This window comes from Protopterus annectens, chromosome 12.part0 (genome assembly GCF_019279795.1).
Source record: "Protopterus annectens isolate FY-2018-M chromosome 12.part0, PAN1.0, whole genome shotgun sequence".
Lineage (NCBI taxonomy): Eukaryota > Metazoa > Chordata > Ceratodontiformes > Protopteridae > Protopterus > Protopterus annectens.
The window spans coordinates 178,840,299-178,859,899 of NC_056746.1; the positions used below are offsets into that span (position 1 = coordinate 178,840,299).

The window sequence follows — 19,601 nt, forward strand, 5'->3', positions numbered from 1 at the left end:
TGCAAACATTATATGCCACTAAGTTATAATATTGGAGTAGAATTTTCATTGTTTGGTATTATAATACTTAGACTGTTTCTTTTTAGTATAAGCTTGACAACTTTAATTTTTTTTTATTATTTGTTTCATTATGTATTGTGCAGGAACTTATTTATTGGTCGCTGATTGTCATGTGATCTTTTAATACCTGTATAAGTGGCTGGTTTGTCTTCTATGACAGTTCTGATGAAGTCTGTTACACTTATTTTGATGAAAGCACTTAACTAGATCATTAAAGTCACAAGTTTTTTTTTTTAATGAAGGATTGGTTTCTTCTTATTATTGGTGGATTTTGGAGTCAGACTGGGTGGATATCTTACATTTTATTGATCATTTTGCAAGATTGCTCTCCTTTTATTTACTGTACCTCCAGAGAAACTGAAAGTAACAGACTGTACTAATTTTAAGAAAGCACAAATAAGCAACTGGACTGGTATTCTAAAGCAGGAACTGTTAATTGAAAGAGCGCACCATGTGTATGCTCCAAATCTGACCATGAGAAAGCAGCCAAGACCTGTATTAGTACAGATGCTAATGTACCAGCAGAAAGAGTTTATCATAATAAACTGTGGCAAAAGGGTAAAGTATTAAAAGTTGGAGACAGTAGAGTACTTGTGAAAAATAACTATTCACTGTACATCAGGCAGAAAAGAAACAAATGTATTCCAGCAATCGAGAATGTCAAGAGACAGCTAGGAGATTTGAGCTGCTATATGCAGCTGTCTTCAGAACAATTTTTTCCTGGAGGTTTAAAGTCATTTTGTGATGCAGAACAGGCTAAGGAGGAGACTCTGCTTTTCATTCTTCTGATAAAAAACACACAGAGATTATCATTGAAACCTTTTCCACTTTTCTGAAGGAAAATGCTTGGGAGAGACAGAGGTAAGCACAGGAATTGACTAGAAGAATAAGGATTACCTTAGAATTGAACTGGAATCTGGAGATTGAGATGCAGATGAACATGAAGAAGACCAGCAACATGGAAATTAGGGAATAAATGTGAGACTGCAAAGCATAAAACATATTTGTGGAATATGGCTGTATAAGAAAAAGTGGAAAGAGTGGACTTTTGTAGACTTTGTTAAACTTGTGGGGAACTGAAAGGCGTTTGCCTCACTTCATGTTATTAATGTTTGGAAGGACACTGAGGGGTGGGGAAGAGGAAGAAAAAATATAACTATAAGTAAAACAATTTCAGTTTGTAACAGCATTTTCTATGAAACTTTTCAAAATATAAATTGCATGTTTTATAGAAAAGCATTTTTAATTATTGTATGTGATAAAGATATTAAACAGATGCTTTTTCTCTTTTTTCTTTCTCTCTTTCTTCTTTTTTAGCATTATGAAATGTAGGCATTGCAATGCGAAAAGACAAAAAAGGCTGGACAAAAGCATGTTTAAGTTAAAAGGCTGTAATCTTATTGCTGAGGTTGGGGATGGGGACAAAAGTACATAGATGTACATACATACATACATAGATGTACATACATACATATATATATGTGGCTCACAGTTAGAACCCACAGTGTGAAAGTAGCTGACTCCAAGTCAGACTGCCAACTAGTCATGAGTTGAGTCCTAGTAGGTTTGGTCCTCTGTTTGGTATCTACTTCTCTGAAGTCCAGGCCAACACGAAGGGACTCTGGCTGATAAAGTTCACAGATGATTGAAAGTTGGGAGCTATTATTAACTCCCCAAGTGATTTTGACATCCTACAAAATGGCCTCACTGAGACCAATGACTGGTGTCAGAACCATGGCCTTAAGCTTAATGCCAAAAAAAGTGTCATCATCCCCTTTGGGAAAAACCCGGTTCACATAAATTACCACATTGATGGTAGTCCACTGAACACAGAAGGCATTATAAGAGATCTAGGAACACAGGTTGATACCAACCTCTATTTTGATCACCACATTGCCACTGTGGTCAGAAAATACTTCTATGTGGCATATCTCATTACTAAGGGTTTTGCATCCAGGAAGAAAGAGGTCATTGTCTCTACTCTTCCCTCATTAGGCCAATCATGGAGTACAATGCCCTATTTGGCATGAGCCTCACTAGACACCTGCAACAACTGGAGAGGCTGCAAAAGTACCTCACAAAGAGGATCCTAGGCCTTAAACACTTGTCCTATATGGACAGACCCAAAAACTCCAACTATTCTCTGTCTCTCTGCTTGACTTACAAAGTCATGTCTGACCTAGCTCTGTTAGAAATGCTACATCTAAAGAAATCCCAAGCCCTCCAGGCCACACACTCCAGAGAACTCAACCTCATTACCACAGTCAGCAGAATGTACTGGAGGGACAGGTTAATAACCCAGAGACTTCCCGTGCTATGGAATAGACTTCCCATACATGTCAAGCAGAGAACCTCACTGACCCTCTTCAAGAGAAATCTTGATGAGTGGATGGGAAATAGAAAATTCCCCCCCGGGGAAAACTCCAGTGGCTCTACTCGACAGAGGCACTGAGAAGTATGGTCAGGTGGCACAGTGCCAGGGTAATCCTATGGCTAGACTTGTAAAGGCATCGGGACCATCAGCCTAGTACATACCTATGAGCCTATGAACCTATAAGAGGGGAAAATATAATCATTGCAGATTTGTGACAGCAAGGGGCTACTGGAATGGGATGAGGATTATGCTGCCATGTATTTATATTCCACCTAAAGCTGCTATTATGGAAATAAAAAATGAGAAATAATCAGCTTTCAGTCGGGAATATTACTTATAGGTGGGGACTGGAATTTGATTTGCAATAATAAGGATGTGTCTGGGGGAATGAAAAATATAACAAAACAATGTAGATTTCTGAATAAATTTATGAAGATATTTAGTATAGAAGATGTGCATTCAATAGTAGGAACTTGGATAGAATTTACACATTATTCACCAAGGTACAATAACTGGGATAGAGTAGACAGGAGCCTATAACGAGCCTATAACAAGGTTCATAGGTTCATAGGTAAGTACTAGGCTATTATTGGCCCTAGGGCCTATATAAGCCTAGCCAAAAGAGGTTCCCTGGCTTTCGCCACCCAAGAAAAATATTTTCCTGTGCTCCTGTCTAGCAGAGCCACAGAAGTGATCCCCAGGATGAATTTCCTGTTTCCCATCCAATTGTCAAGATTTCTCTTAAAGAGGGCTAACGAGGAGCTTTGCTTGACATGAATGGGTAGTCTGTTCCAGAGCATGGGAAGTCTCTGGGACAGGAATCTATCCCTCCAGCATGTTCTGTTTATTGTAGTGACAAGGTTTAGGTCCCTGGAGCATGTGGCCTGGAGAGATTGGGATTTCTTTAAGTGCAGCATGTCCATCAGATCTGGGTTAGACATGGCTTTGTATGCCAGGCAGAGGAGTAGAGCTGGAGTTTTTTGAGGTCTGTGTATGGCATCTGTTTTAGGCTGGTAATCCTCTTAGTGATGTATTTCTGTGGCCTTTCTAGTTATTGTAGAGGTCTTGTGAGGTACAAGCCAAATGGGGCGCTGTACTCTATAATGGGTCTGATGAGGGATGAGTAGAGAGGAATGATGACCTCTCTTTTTCTGTAGGAGAACCCCTTTGTGATGAGGTGTGCCATGTAGAAGGATTTCCTGACTACTGTGGCAATGTGATTATCAAAGGAGAGACTACTGTCCACCTGTGTCCCAAGGTCTCTTATCACTTTTTCAGTGTTTAGTAGGCTATCGCCTATGTGGCAGTTCATGGGTACTTTGTTTTTCCCTAAAGGGGATAGCAATGCACTTCTTTGCATTGAGCTTTAGACCATGACTTTGACACCAAGCATCTCAGTGAGGCCTCTTTGTATAATGTCCACATCCTTAGGAGAATCTATTATGGCTCCTAGTTTGCAATCGTCTCCGAACTTCATTAGCCAGAGACCAGCTGTATTAGCCTGGCCTTCAGAGAAGTAGATACCGAACAGGAGAGGACCCAGGACCAAACCCTGTGGTACTTAGAACCCACACAGTGAAAGTAGCCGACTCCAAATCCGACTTCAGACCAGTGACAAGCTGTCAGTGAGTCAGTTGACCACCCATTTTGTGACATAGGGATTTAGGCCCAGTCCAGTGATTTTATCTAATACCAGAGTGGGGGATGGTGTCAAAAGCCTTGGCAAATTCAAGATAAGTTGTGTGAACCACCTTACCCTCGTCTATGGCTGTGGTAACTGCTTCAAAGAAGTCAATCAGGTTTAAGAGGCATGATCTACCTTTTGCAAACCCAAACCCAGTGGGGTCCAGAGTTTGGTGGTTACCTATGTCTTTGTTTATAAGCTCCAGGATGATGTGTTCCACGGCCTTGCAGACCAGGCTCATCAGGCTAATGGGGTGGTAGTTCCCGGGGACAGTGGTGGCACCCCCATTGTGGAGTGTAATAACCGTCGCTGTGCTCCACTCCATAGGCACAAAGCCTGAAATGAGACTATAACTGAACATGGTCAAGGGAAAATAACCTTATACCTTAAAGAGATATTGGAGATATTTCAGAAATTTTATAAAAATGTATATAAAGCAGGGAAGTGGGGAAATCAAGAAAAAAACATAAATGGAAATACTTATGGAAAAACCTAAACATGCCAAGCTTAGAGGTGGATAGGTTCAGCAATTAACAGTTAAGACAGGAGGAGATGAGAAAAAAATGGTGATGTATAACCTATCTGCAGGAAAGTGTAGATGGTATTCTGGTCAAAGTTTGGAAGCTATGAGGGAATAAAGTGATAAAGATCAGAAAGGTTCTGTTTAACAGTATTTTAAAAGGAGTGAAGCACCAACATACTGGAAGAAAGCTGTGGTAGCTTTAATACCTAAAGAGGATAAAGATCCATCAGACCCAGCTTCATATAGGCCCATTTCAAATTTAAATCATAATTATAAAGTGCTTATGACTACACTACCTAAAAGAATGGCAAATGTTTTACAAAAACTGATAGATGTGGATCAATGTTATTTTGTGGAGGAGAGGCAAATATTTGACAAAATTAACAGAACAATGATGATCCAGGGGGAAGCAGAATAGAAGAAAATACTGCTGCTGTTAGTGGGTCTTGATGCAGAGAAAGGATTTGACAGTGTACGCTGGGATTTTTATGAGTAGGGCAATAAAATAAATTTCATTTTTTGATACAATAATAAGGTTAGTTAGGAAGATATATGAAGGATCGGTGGCAAAAATCAAAGTGGGAGAGTTCCTGTCTGATAAGTTGTGTCTGAAGAGAGGAACCAGGCATGGGTATCCTCTTTCACATTTGTTATTTGCATTATATTTAGAACCATTGGCAAAGAAAATAAAGGACTAAGAAATTCAAGGATATTCAAGGATATAATTGATATGGTATTTAAGAAAAGATGGCTTTATTTGCAGATTATATGATTTTGTACTTGAGAGAACCAGAAAAGAACATCTTGGTGTTGTGGAACATTCTGAAACAGCTCTGGGCTTTTGAAAATTAATGAAGATAAAACAAAGGCAATAGCTGTAAACTAGGTACCCACACATGAATTGGTTGAGCAATTCCCATATTTATGGCACAAGATAAAATGAAGTGTTTAGGAGTATGGGTTAAATAGGATTCTGATATGGCAGGTAATGATAGGTGAGAAGAAACTAAACAAAAGATAATACAAAAACTGAGAAATTGGAAGCTCTTGCCTATGAATATGAATAGCAAGATACGATCAATAAAAATGTTTTTAGTCCCTTTAATTTTATATACAGGTCAAACATATTTTTATCGACCAGAGTAGTAGTTGTGGATAGCAATTAATAAAGAGTTGAAGGATTTTATTTGGGAGGGGAAGAAGGCAAGAGTCAAGTGGGATAATTTGATCCTCACAGTAGAACAAGGAGATTTAGGATTACCTGATTTGAAGGGATAGTTTAGAGCTGCGCAAGTTAAGGCTGTTATACATAACACAAGCAGAATGCAATTCAGAGTGGAAAGAGATGATGAAGCAGAAGGTTGATTCAAGAAACTAGGAAAGAATGGGATTTTGGATGCAGATCATTAAGGGAAATAACAACAGTCACACAGAATATTATATTCATAAAGCAGCGGTAAGTATACTAAGAACTAAGCCAACACTGGAATAAAGAAAGGAGATTCTTCTGATAGGGATGACTGCAATTAAGGGTACAGAGAATAGGCAAGAAGGGGCTGGAATTTACTAGAGAAAACTTTCAAATAAACCAAGATATTGGGAACAAATAACATGAGAGGGGAACGTAATAGAATGGAAAAGGACCATGAAGACATGTAGACTGCAGGCTAGAGACTGCCTTCCCTACCAGGGAGTGATATCAGGTAAAGAGAAAGGGATAGGGGATCCTATGTGAAAGACCTGCACTGGTAGAGTTATTAGTTGAATCTAAACAGAAACTACTGTTAAAAAGGGATAATTAATAGTGCATATAAAATATGCATGATAGTTGTAGGAATCAATCAGTGGAGTTCAGAAAAAATTGGGAAGAGATTAGATAAGCAATTCACAAAGAAACTATGGGTGGATATATGTAAGGCTCCCAAATATGCAACAGAATCTAGAAGCTTTAGGATTTCTGCCAGGAAGTGGTTGCATAGGTACTGTTATACCCCAAGCAGACTCCAAAGAATTTTTCTTCAAATAGATGACACATGTTGTAGGGGAAGTGGATAAGAAAGACGCACCTGGGAGCATATGTTCTCAGAGTGGCAGACTTTAAAAATTCCCTACAGAGTACTCTGTCAGGAACAGTGTGCGTGTGTAAATGAGTGTAATTAAGTAAATTCTTTTTTTGAGCTGGGATATAGAATCTGAGCTGCCTAGACATATAAGGTTTTGTTAAGTTTAATTCTGGTGGCTGCCAAAAAAACGATTACTAGAAAATTGTAATCAATGTCTAAACCAACCATATTTGAAGTACTGAATATTGTAATGAAAAAAAAAGAAGAGGAAGTGGGATCTTTAGAAAAAGGTAGGAGTAAATATATACAAAAAAATGGAACTTGTGGAAACAATATATGCAGAGGGTCTAGAAGGAAAAATATTACAAAAGAATGTACTGCCTCTCCTCGCTCCACTGCCACGGCCCTCTACGTCTCTCTCTCTCTCTCTGACCCCTCTCTCTCCATGTGCCCCAGCGGAGGCCAACGGGACTGAGCCCGTGACTCCTGGGAAGAGGGGGGGAGAGGCAGAGGGAGTGAGAGGAGGGGTGGCGTCCATCCCCCTTCACCTCCTGGCAGTGGGAGGGAGGGGATCCCATCCACACGGCAGGAGGCACGAGTGCTCCTCCACCACCCAGAGGGGATGGCTATTTAGGGGGTGCCTGGCCCAGCAGTGCAGTCCACTGTACACTCCAGAGATGACCAGCTTCCCATGTGAGAGAGGGAGGGAGAGGGTGCCTCCCCTCCAGCCACGCAGGGCCACTCCCAGGGGTCGCACACCGGTGTCGATGGTGGTTGCGGGTACCTGTGGTGGATGCCCCGCTGAGGTTTAAGTGAAGATAAGAGTTGAACAATTTATATAATGTTGGTTTGATTATACTCTATAGAATATTTGTGGTGTATAATGTTTGTAAACACAAACTTGTTAATATGGCTTGATTATGTTTACATAAATGGAAGTTTGCCTGTGTCACAAGTGAAAATTCAATAAAGGTTTTTTTTTTTTATATTTTGCCAGCTTCTTTTATATTGCAATGTATGTATCTGTACTATATGACATTGTATCAAATGCCATTAATAATAATAACATGTTTTCTCTTGTTTCATTTGTATTGCTTACTGCGGTCATTTAATAGGTAAAGCAAGCCAGCCAAACTCTACATATTTACATTGCCTCTATCTGTCAGTGTCAAACTCAGATATAATCTGAGTCTGAAATTATCAATAGTGATATAGTAAACCTCCAGACACTGGACCCAACCCAGTTTGGTCTCATTAAGGGCAGATCATGCCCACTCAACCTGGTGAACTTCTTTGAGAAGGTCACCAAAGCAATGAATGAGGGCAAAATTGTTCACACTGCCTACCTTGACCTGGCCAAGGCATTTGACATAATACCCCACTTGGGTATTGTGGACAAACTCAAAAGGTTAGGTACAAACTTATGTGTTACCCAGTGGATTGCCAACTGGCTCACAGACAGGACTCAGGAAGTTAGAAGTGGGGAGTCCACCTCTACAAAGAGGCTAGTCACAAGTGGAGTTCGTCAGGGATCAGTCCTTGGACTGCTCTTTTTTGACATTTACTTCTCTGAAGTCAAGACCTATGTCAGTGGTCTCTGGCTGACTAAATTTGCAGATGATTGTAAATTAGGAGCTGTCATTGAATCCCACATATACGCAGATGTTCTCCAGGAGGCAGGAGCAGCCTTAGGTCTACTGGCACCCTAGGCAAAATGGCTCCACGGCACCCCCCACCACACTACACGGTGCCCCCATCCTGGTCTACCTACACCAAATAAATACTGGAAAAGTGCCCCTGCTAGAGCGGAGCCCTAGGCAGCCACCTAGTTGGGCCAGCTTTGGGGGCTGACACAGACAAACACCTGGTGTCAGAGCCATGGACTAAAACTAAATGCTAAGAAATGCATAATAGTATTCTTCAGGAAGTCATCCACCCCTGGTAACTATCATATTGACAATACACCCCTTAGAGATGAGCCAGTAGTCAGGGACTTAGGGACACACACAGATAGTAAACTAGCCTTTGACCACCATGTGTCTACAGTAGTGAGGAAATCCTTCTGTGTTTCACAACTTATAAACAATGGTATGGCATCTAAGTCCAAGGAAGTCATTGTTCCACTGTATTCGGCATTCATCAGACCTATCATTGAGTACAATGTTCCCTTTGATATGTACCTAACCAGGCATATCCAACAATTGGAACGTCCACAGAGGTTCCTTCACTAAAAGAATGCAGGGCTTAAATAAAATATCCTATGCAGACCACCTCAAGGCTCTATCACTGTATTCTGTCTCCTACAGGCTTTTGAGGGATGATCTATGTCTGACATACAGGGCATTGTCAGACCCCACTCTGATAGACCTCCTGCATATTCGCAAAACAAACAGCACCAGAATTACCCATTCTAAAGACTTAAACTTTGCCTGTAATATAAATAGGACCTGCTGGACAGACAGGTATGTATCCCAGAGATTACCCCATCTCTGGAAGAGGCTTCCCATCCATGTGAAGAAGAGTTCCTGCCTAACCCAATTCAAGTCCAACCTGGACAGTTGGATGGGGAACAGGAAATTCATCCCTGGTTTGACACCTGTGTCTCTAATGGACATAGGCAGCCTGTACATGGTTAATCTCCCAGGCCCTAGCTTGTAAATGTTTCAGCTCCCAAGCCCCTGCTTAAACTTATCAAGGGTATCAGAACTTGTCAGATATTTGGGAACCACGACTAGGCTTAAAAAGGCGCTTGTGGTCGCTAGCCTAGTAAACACCTATGAATCTATGCAGTGCCATGCCATGTACTTCTCATTCTGGATGCTGACTTAGCCTAGTCAGGCTTCCTTATCAGCTTAAAACATTTACATCACTTGTAGGAATGTAATGTTTATTCTTTTTTTATAAGCAACAACGTTTTATTGTGTTTAACATTTCAAACATTCATATACTATGTAATCCCCATGTGGTGTGCATATCTGTGTTCTGCTGATGGTCGGTGATGTTGTCTTAATCCAATCATTATGTAAAACAAAAATCATAAATATGGGACAAAGCGAAGCAGGATAAAACGTGTATAAATTTATTCAAGGGTGTCCAGACATAAAAGTAAGCGCTTTCGCTTGATAAGCTTCATCAGACAATAATTATTGTCTGATGAAGCTTATCAAGCGAAAGCGCTTACTTTTATGTCTGGACACCCTTGAATAAATTTTATTCGACTTACACTGGAATTTTGGGATTATTTGGATCTACCTTCACTTCAATTGTGACTATACACGTTTTATCCTGCTTTGCTTTGTCCCATATTTACGATTTTTGTTTTACATACTGTTTTTCGTTGGGACAAAGCATTTACCAGATTCCTTGGCAGTCTCCTGCTTTGTTATATTAATCCAATCATTACTGATTTTTACATATCATCTCACTACCAGATCCCATGTGGAAAAATGGCAAAAAGGGGTTGTGGATGGATGGATGGATGGATGGATGGATGGATGGATGGATGGATGGATCTCAACCCAAAATCAGCAGTTACAGTGTCCTTATTTCTAAACCCCACCATTCTTCCCTCCCTTATCCCCAAATTCTTCAGGTGCATAACATCATTTATCAATGTATAAAGGAACTTGTGAATATCTTCTTCTTCTTCTTCTTTCGGCTTTTTCCTGGTTAGGGGTCGCCACAGCGGATCACTGTCCACTCATGATTGGCAGTGGAGTTTTACGGTGTCGAGTTGCCAGCCTGGCACCCAACCTTCCACAGAAGGCACACACACTCACACCTAGGGCCAATTTAGAGTGTCCAATCCACCTACACCATGTCTTTGGGATGTGGGAGGAAACCGGAGCACCCGGAGGAAACCCACACGACCACAGGGAGGACATGCAGACTCCACATAGAAGGCACCCCAGTCGAGGATCGAACCAGAGAACCTCTTGCTGTAAGGCGGCAACGCTAACCGCTGCACCACTGCGGCTGCCCAAAGGAACTTGTGAATATAATAAGCTGAAAAAAAGTAAGAAAAACTCTCTCCCCTTATCCCGTAAGCATTGGCTTTCTGTTCCCCTTTATATCACTGATCTCTATCTTTTGCCTACCCACTTTGACGAACACTTCCTCTTGTAGACTCATTTATACTTTCCCAGTTTTGTCATTTCTTTTTATACCACTTCCCTCCCTTTTCTCTGTCAGACCTTCTCTCCTCCACTGCTATTAGACTCAACATTTGCTCTACTTCTGCCCCTGGTGGAGGGGCATGCTTTTTTCATCTTTTTATTATTGCCTTCTTCTCTACAGTCATCAGTAATTCCACTACCTGTCTTCCCTGTGATCTCACTTGTATATGCCATTAATAAGAGCTTTCTTTCCAGTCCTTCCTATTTCTGGAAGACGACTTTCCATTATTCATTGTACTTACCTTATAAATTCCTCTAACTCCTTATAGATCCAAAATATGTGTGTCAATGTCCTTCTTCCCCCCCTTGCACCTTCAACACATTGGGAACATCCTAGACAGCATGGAGGCATTTCTAGGCAAATATTTTAAATTTACATGCTTTTGAGACACCCGTTGGAGTTAATATATATATAAGTATAGTATAGTATAATATATAATATAATATTATAATAATATAATATAATAATATAATAATATATATAATATATAATATATATCTAACTATAGTATCTGATGCCCAATTAATACTCAACCCAAACAAAACTAAACTACTCATCTTCCAACCTAGCAAACATACTCAAAATAACTCTCACTTTAACATCACAGCAAAAGACAACACCACTGTATACCCAACTGAACACACCAAATTACTAGGAGTGGAAATAGACAATAAACTAAAATTTGACATTCACATATCCATGACCATAAAAAAGTCCACAAAAAACTAGGAGCGTTATACAGAAATAAGCAACTTCTCACCAAAGCAGCAAAGATTTCAATAGCAAATTCCCACCTTATCTCCACCCTACTTTATGCCTGTCCAATATATACCAACCTAAGGCAATGTGATCTAAACAAGCTAGAGACCTGCTACAACAAAATCGCCAAATTCACCACAGGGGCATCCTACCGTAGTCACCACTGTCTCTCACTTGCTGAACTGGGCTGGCTTGAACTCCGTCACCTCCTTCAATGGTATCAACTCTCACTTGCCCACAAACTAGTAAACCATCCACTAAATGTCCCATCCCTCCAGAATCTACTCCAACCCTATCGCACCACCAGACCACTAAGATCCAGCAACAAAAATCACTTGCAGATCACTAAAGCCAATAACTCTGCTGGTGAAGCACTATTCTCTTGCACCAGAGCCAAATTATGGAACTCCCTCCCACCCACAATTACCTCCATACCATCATGCACCCACTTCAAAACTTTACTAAAATCGCACCTAAAAACATGCTGGCTATGCCCTTGCAACTCCCACTCTAATATCACCCACCCCAACCAACCACTACCTTTCTTTCCACTCCACTAACTACCTTGATTATAGCAAGCTCAGATGCTCATAAGCCTAATACTTATTATACAGCAGGAACCTCTTATTGTAACATTTGTTAATGTCTGTTATGTACTTCATAGATAAAGATTCTAGTTGTCTACTGATGTACTATGTTCTTCATCTGTAAATATGTTGTAAGTTATTGCTATGTTATATTGTTAATCGCTATGTAATCCAATGTAACTACTGTCTGTTTATTTTAACCGTGGAGCTTTTCTCCCCGGGCCTCCGCTGAAAATGGACCTACGTCCAGTCGGACACTCCCGGTCAACAAATATAAATAAAATAAATAAATAAATAAAATAAGTAAGGAATGTGGGGATGACATTCACCTACAAAAGCATTTTTTACTGATGTGGGGGTGAAGTCCACCTGCAAAAACATTTTTACTGTATATTTGTTATGTAGTATGTTATCTTTTTTTTTTAGTTAGTGGGGTGTGGGTGGGGTGAAGTCCCCCACATAGTTTAGGTAAATATTGTTTTCTGCAAAAAGTTATTCATTGCAGTTATAAATATCCATGTGTATGGTTTAAATGTATAAAGTATGTGGGGAGCTTCACCCCCCCCCCCCAGCTACATATACTAACTACAGGATCGCACTACAGTGGGGAAAAGGGCATATACCTTTTACTTTAATGTGTCAGTGTTATGAGTTTCAGTCAAATGAGTTTTCAGTCTTTTGAACTTTCAGTGTTTTGGTCTCAGTCAAATGAATTTCAGTCAAATGAAATTTAGGTCATATGAAGTAGACCTACATATATATATATATATATATATATATATATAAGCGATATGCTGTAGAGAGGAGAGGGATGAAGGTCAGCAGGGGTAAGACAGAATATATGTGTGTGTGAATGAGAGAGAGGACAGAGGAATGGTGAGGATGCTGGGAGATGGCAAATGTGGCTGTGTTTAAATACTAGGGATCAACAATTCAGAGTAATGGTGAGTGTGGAAGAGAGGTGAAGAAGAAATTACAGGCAGGGTGGAATGGGTGGAGAAGCATGTCAGGAGTGATTTCTGACAGATGGGTACCAGTAAGAGTGAAAGGGAAGGTGTACAAGATGGTAGTGAGACCAGCTATGTTATATGGGTTGGAGATGGTGACACTGATGAAAAAACTGGAGCCAGAGCTGGAGGTGGCAGAGTTAAAGATGGTAAGATTTGCATTGGGTGTGATGAGGATGGACAGGATTAGGAATCAGTATATTAGAGGGTCAGCTCAGTTTGGATGGTTTGGAGAAAAAGCCAGAGAGGTGAGATTGTATTGGTTTGGACATGTGCTGAGGAGGGATGCTGGGTATATTGGGAGAAGGATGCTAAGGGTGGAGCGGCCAGGTAAAAGGAAAAGAGGAAGGCCTGAGATAAGGTTTATGGATGTGGTGAGAGAGGACATGCAGGTGGTTGGTGTGACAGAGCAAGATGCAGAGAACAGGAAGAAGTGGAAACAAATGATCTCCTGTGACAACCCCTAACAGGAGCAGCTGAAAATAAGGAAGAAGATATATATAAATATATACATATATATGGATTGTAGACAAGCTATCAAATAAAAAAAAATAATTTACACTTCGTCTTTCCACACACAAGTTATCAAAATGTAGTTACTGAAAAATTATACAAATCTAACTTTTAACTATTTGTTTCAGGGAGACAAGCCCTCCTGTGCCCCCCACCTGGGAGGACCGCATCCCCCATACCCCTGCTAATTTAAACATACCAACCTCAAGATCACACAATGCTGGGGAAAAGTGAAAACACCTTCCCTGGCATGTCCAATCTCCCCACTGTCTGTACTCCACTAAGGCAATCCACTTCAGTATACATGTTATTAGATCACTTGGATTCAAATAACTGTACCTGGAGGCGTGGTTTCAGCCCAGAAATTAATAGTTTATTGGCCATTTTTGGCTAATTTCTATCTCTTTCATTTCCCTGCTATAAAACCCACATTTGCAGGTTTTTTTCACTTGTATACAGCTCAGCAAGCTCCTGCCTGGTGCCCTTCAGAGTTCTACAGCAGCAGAGAGACAAAAGAGAGACTTTGGAGTGATTAAGTATAATTTTTCTGCATTTTCTTGCTGCCTTTAGCTAATTCTGCCAAAAAATGCCGATTTTTTAGAGTTTCTGTGATTTAAAAAGCTTGTTTAAGCTACATATTGTACTTATTTTACTGCCTGCACTTTAACAAAGTCATTTTTGTGTTTAAATTACCTGTTTAATTGTTGTAGGCTACACACTCAAGTGTGATAGCCATTTCTGTGCATTTAAAGTGTTTTTTGATTGTATCTGCTTTATGTTCTGTAAAAAACAAAAAAAAAAAAAAAAAAACAAAATACTTGTTTTCCTGCCTTTCTAAGCTAGTATAGTCCAGTTTTCATGTTAGTGCTGAATTCAGGGCTCTGTTACAAGTTTCTGTGTTTGCCTATACCTTACTTCGATAGAAGGAAGTTTCTCTGTTCACCTGTGAGAGCTTTGAGCAGCCTATCTGTCCCTGGAGGAGTGGTTTCAGCCCAGAAATTAGTAGTTTATTAGCCATTTTGGGCTCATTTCTCTCTTTCATTTCTCTGCTATAAAATCTGCATTTGCGCACCGGGCAGCACCAGTTAGCTAGGGTATAAGTATTCCCGGCTCCACAAAGTGTACTCTTCAATTTTTCCCGTGGAACCAGACAAACTTTCAACTTAAGCACTCAAACCATTCACTTCTCAGCTCAGCACTTGCTCAAAACTCATAGCAAGCAGTAATAAACCTTAGCACTAGTCCCCCCTATACGACCTTACCAGCCAATCAGTAAAACAGTTCATTGTACATATTCAGGCATATCCAAAGGGCAGTTTCAGGTGTACTCTCCGGTCCAGCTGGTGAATCTGGGCATTTTGAGGCATTGTTACAACTGCCTCATGTACACTGACAACCCGCTCCTCCTACCACCAAACACTAATACATGCGAGAGATGCAATTATACAGCCAAACTGGAGGCTAAGCTCTCTCAACCCAAGACAGGACCAGACAGTCAAGAGGAGAAGGGAATTACTTGCATCACACCACCAGTCTCACATAGACATATGAAACCAGCACCGGCAAAAAACACGTATAAATACAAGAAAACATACTCGGAGGCTCTAAATAAAAATCAGCAAAAGCAACAGAGACCTCCAAAGCAGACATCCAAGCAACCTCCACCCCAACACAAACCATGAAACACATACTTCACAAAACCAATGTGCCACACAATCACATCCCTTAAAGCAAAATAACATACCCAACACACTAGTAATAGGTGACTCTATAGTCAGGCACACTGATGTCCCACTCACTAGGCTGAACAAGGAGAAGGTTACTGTTAGCTGCCTGTCAGGTACCAGGATCTGCCACATAACACAAGCACTCAGTTCACTCCAGAACAAGTACAAATATGACTCTGTCATTGTCCATGTTGGTGTGAATGACCTGAGCCGTACCTCCCTGGACTGCATGAAAAGAGACATGGAGGAGCACTCTGATCACGTAGCCCAGGCCAGTATGACCCTGACCCTGAGTAGCATCCTGCCCTCACCAAGAATTATACCATGGTATAAAGAAAAAATTATCAATTTCAACAATTGGCTAGGCTTTTGGTGTCATTCAAAGGGGATCCAGTCTTTTTTTTCAATAGACAAGCATTTTATGCACTGCATTTGTGTTGTTGTGTTTGTATTTTCTGTTTTGTCATTTTTCAGGATACAGTAGTACCAAGTACAACATATGATCTGATTAGTCTGGTATTAAGTGGAAGAATTGCTTCTATAATTGTTGATTTCATGCATTTTAGTCCCATGAAACCCACATATCCTCTCATAAATATTATCCATATGTTCACTGAATTGAAAGCTGCCATCAGTCAGTGTTCCCAGGTCTTGTCTGATTTTAAATAATCCCTGCTCAATATAGAAGTGTACAGACCATCTATGAAGTCCTAAAGTCAGTTTTGATACTTTACTTCTCATGAAAGGTTGAGTTTCCTGATATATAATGGAATTTCATCAAGTTATTGCTGCTATATTTTAATGTCCTCCTGTGTCATTGCTATGTTGTTGATTTGTGTGGTCATCAGGTTGCTATGAAAGGACCCTAACCAAAGTTTACAGGTGCTGACAATATCAGAATGCATTGGCATTTGTAGTCCCTTAAATATTGTCAGCCTATATACAATATAAATCATGTGATTCTTCTATGGATAACCACAGTGCAAAACCAAAAGTTAACTTTAAACATTTTTTGGCAGGAAAGTAAGTCCCCTGGCACACTGCACAGAACTTATATATACTAACTATAACTATCACACCAACTTAAAGGGAGAATGCTCCCAAAATAAGTAAACAGACTCACAAAAATCATACTGGCACTAATTTCCTGCAGAAAGCAGCGAGTGATGTTATGTCCTCAACATCTTTTGCTTCGGGCAGCTGATGACTGAGGAATTTAATCTCAACTGAGTGTGGTCTACTGATCTTTATTTTCATTTCCCAGTATCAGGGCATGGGCATTCTGCATGAAGAAGAACACCACTCCAAGAAAGCTTAACATCACACATGAGAAATTTACTTAGCTAAAGGGAGTCATTTAAATAACATCTCATGAACGACTGTTTTACTCATTAAATGCTCTGTGCCTTTGTAAAAAGTAAGCATGGATTTTGACAGAAGAGCTAGATCTTTTCAAGTTTAATAATTATGTACATATTCAATATCAAGTTTTTATTCCTCTCTCTCTTTCTCTTCTATTTTCCAGGAATATGGAGTACCATTTATGGAGACAAGTGCCAAATCAGGACTGAATGTAGAACTGGCATTTATGGCTATAGCAAAGTACGTGTGCCTTCTTTAATTATATAGTGGAAAGTTTTTTTTGTTTGTTTGTTTGTTTTTTGATTATATGAAACGGGTGGAAAAAGTAAGTGTTCATTGTGAGAACAGGACTAGTGGCCAACATACCACCCAAAGTTTTAGCACAAGAATTCTTCTCAAAGCCAAAAATAGTGGGAAGAGAAATGCCAGTCATCAGGAACAATGCCTCTTGACTGTTTAGATTTTTGCAGAATGTCCTGATTTTTTGCCAAACATTTTTTGGTCTGTTCTTCAAAAAAGTTGTATTTTTCTGGCAAATTGTTGCATAAATAGTTACTTAATTTGAGTTTTAGATATCATATCCTCCAGAAAATATATGCTAACACAAAACCTGTTATTCTAGCAAATTTCTAAGTTTATATGGCCAATGTTTAAAAATCTGTCCCTGATTTTGGGCCATTATCTTTCATTATTTTTGGCTTTATCCAGATTGTTTCTGCTTAGAGGTTGAGAAGTATGTCAGTTTCTGGACAGCTGAGAGGTATAGTGACCAAATCCTTGTTTGATAAAAAGTGGTTTTCAGACACTTACCAAAAGTCATCTTCAAAGGGGATTTACTATAATGGAGAATATTTATTTTTTTTTTGCTCCCACAGTGTAGTTAGCGATTATTGTATGATTGTATAAATTGTTGAGTTTCTAGGGACACAAACATCTGTATAAGAGTGTGGTATATATTCCATCCTTTTCAATCTAAAATACAGTTTATGAACTGTTAGTTACATGTCCTAAAATCTTTTTATGTACCTGCACTCCATAGGGATGACTGCAATTAGGGGTACAGAGAATAGGCAAGAGGGGCTGGAATTTACTGGAGGAAGCTGGCAAAGAAAACAGGGTATTGGGAGCAAATAATTAGAGGTAAAGGTAATGGAATGAGAAGGAGCCAAACATTAATTTGGACTGCAGGCTAGAGATTGCCTTCCCAATCAAGGATTGATATCAGAGTATAAGGCAATTGGGAAAGAAATAGGGGATCCTGAGTGAAAGACCAGCGCTAGTAGAGTTTTAAGTAGAATATAGAACAGAAGCTGCTGTTAAAAACATATTATTAGTATGACATATAAAATATTGCATTATAATTGTAGGAATCAGTCAGATGAGGTTAGAGAGGATTGGGAAGCGAGACTGGATGAGCAATTCACAAAGAAACAAGGGGAAGATATATGTATGGCTCTGAAATATGCAACAAAATCTAGAAGATTCAGGATATTTGCTTGGGAGTGTCTGCATTAGTATTTTTATACCCCAAGCAGACTAAAGAATTATTCCACAGAAAGATTGGAAGTGTTGGAGATGTGATGAGGAAGAAAGAGGTAATTGGGAACATTTTTTGGGGAGTGTAATGAGATGGCAGACTTTAAAAATTCCCTGCAGGCTACTCTGTCAGAAATACAGAGTGAGCAATTTCGTCTAACTAAGGAAATTATAACTGGAGCTGTCATAACAGAATTAGAATTGCCTAGACATACTAAGGCCTTGCTGAATTTAATACTGGTGGCTGTCAAAGGAGGAATTACTAGAAAATGAAAAGCAAAGTTTAAACCAACCATACTAGAAGTAGTGAATATATTAACAGAGATAAAAGAACATGAATTGGGATCTTTAGAACAAACTAAGAACAAATTGCATAGAAAAAATGCAGAATAATGTTTTGGAGGAGGAATGAGGTTTAAGGGAAGGCCAGAATTGAATGAGCTATATAATGTTGACTGACAATGACTGTATAGGCGATAATAAGTGATGTGTAATGTTTGCAACTGAAAATATATCATTATGGTTTGTTTTCATTTATATAATTTTATGCTTGCCTGTGTCATAAGTGATAATGCAATAGATATTTCTTATTTAAAAAAAAACATATACCTTGTACACCACAGCTCCCCGTGTGGTTCTTGGTGTTCATTTTCCAGTATCCAGTAAGCCAATGTGATCATGCATTTTCTGCATATGCTGGATTTTCTGGACCTGATATTCTAAAGTTGTTACATAAGAACATGCCCTTTACCTGCTAATTTAAATTACTTAAAGAGAAATCAGTAACAGGGATTGGAATAGTTAGATGCACTGTAGACTGACTTCATGTCAGACAGCAATCTGTTTCATGTACTGACCCATCATAGACACTATCATACATGCTTTTGGTGCCTGGTCACAGCTTAATTCACATTTTCCCATTCAATGCCCAGCTTCCATCAGTGCTCTGTTTCAGTCCAGATTCCTGGTCCCAGTTTCATCATCTTTTCTTTTTATTTTACATCCACCGATACTGTACACCAAGTATTATGGCAGCACATTCCATAATGATTTTTAGCAGCTACCAATGACCTCAAAGAAGGGACATGAATTGTCTTACTCCCAGGCTAGTAAGCTGTGCTTTCTGCCCAATGGGATAGTGAAAGGATGTGTAAGTATTTGTACTATGCCTTTGCACTACCCTTCTGCTTTCAGTCAGGATTGTGCTCCTGATTGCCAATACACTTACCT

The 19,601-nt window shown here is 39.6% G+C and overlaps 1 protein-coding gene across 1 annotated transcript in view; it reads left to right on the top strand.

Annotated features, from left to right (window-relative positions):
• LOC122816423 (ras-related protein Rab-26-like) overlaps positions 1-19,601 on the top strand; it is a 113,231-nt gene that overhangs the window by 35,315 nt on the left and 58,315 nt on the right. Inside the window, exon 3 of the mRNA XM_044089202.1 lies at positions 16,999-17,075. Coding sequence (XP_043945137.1) covers positions 16,999-17,075 — 77 coding nt within the window. The remainder of the gene's footprint in view (positions 1-16,998; positions 17,076-19,601) is intronic.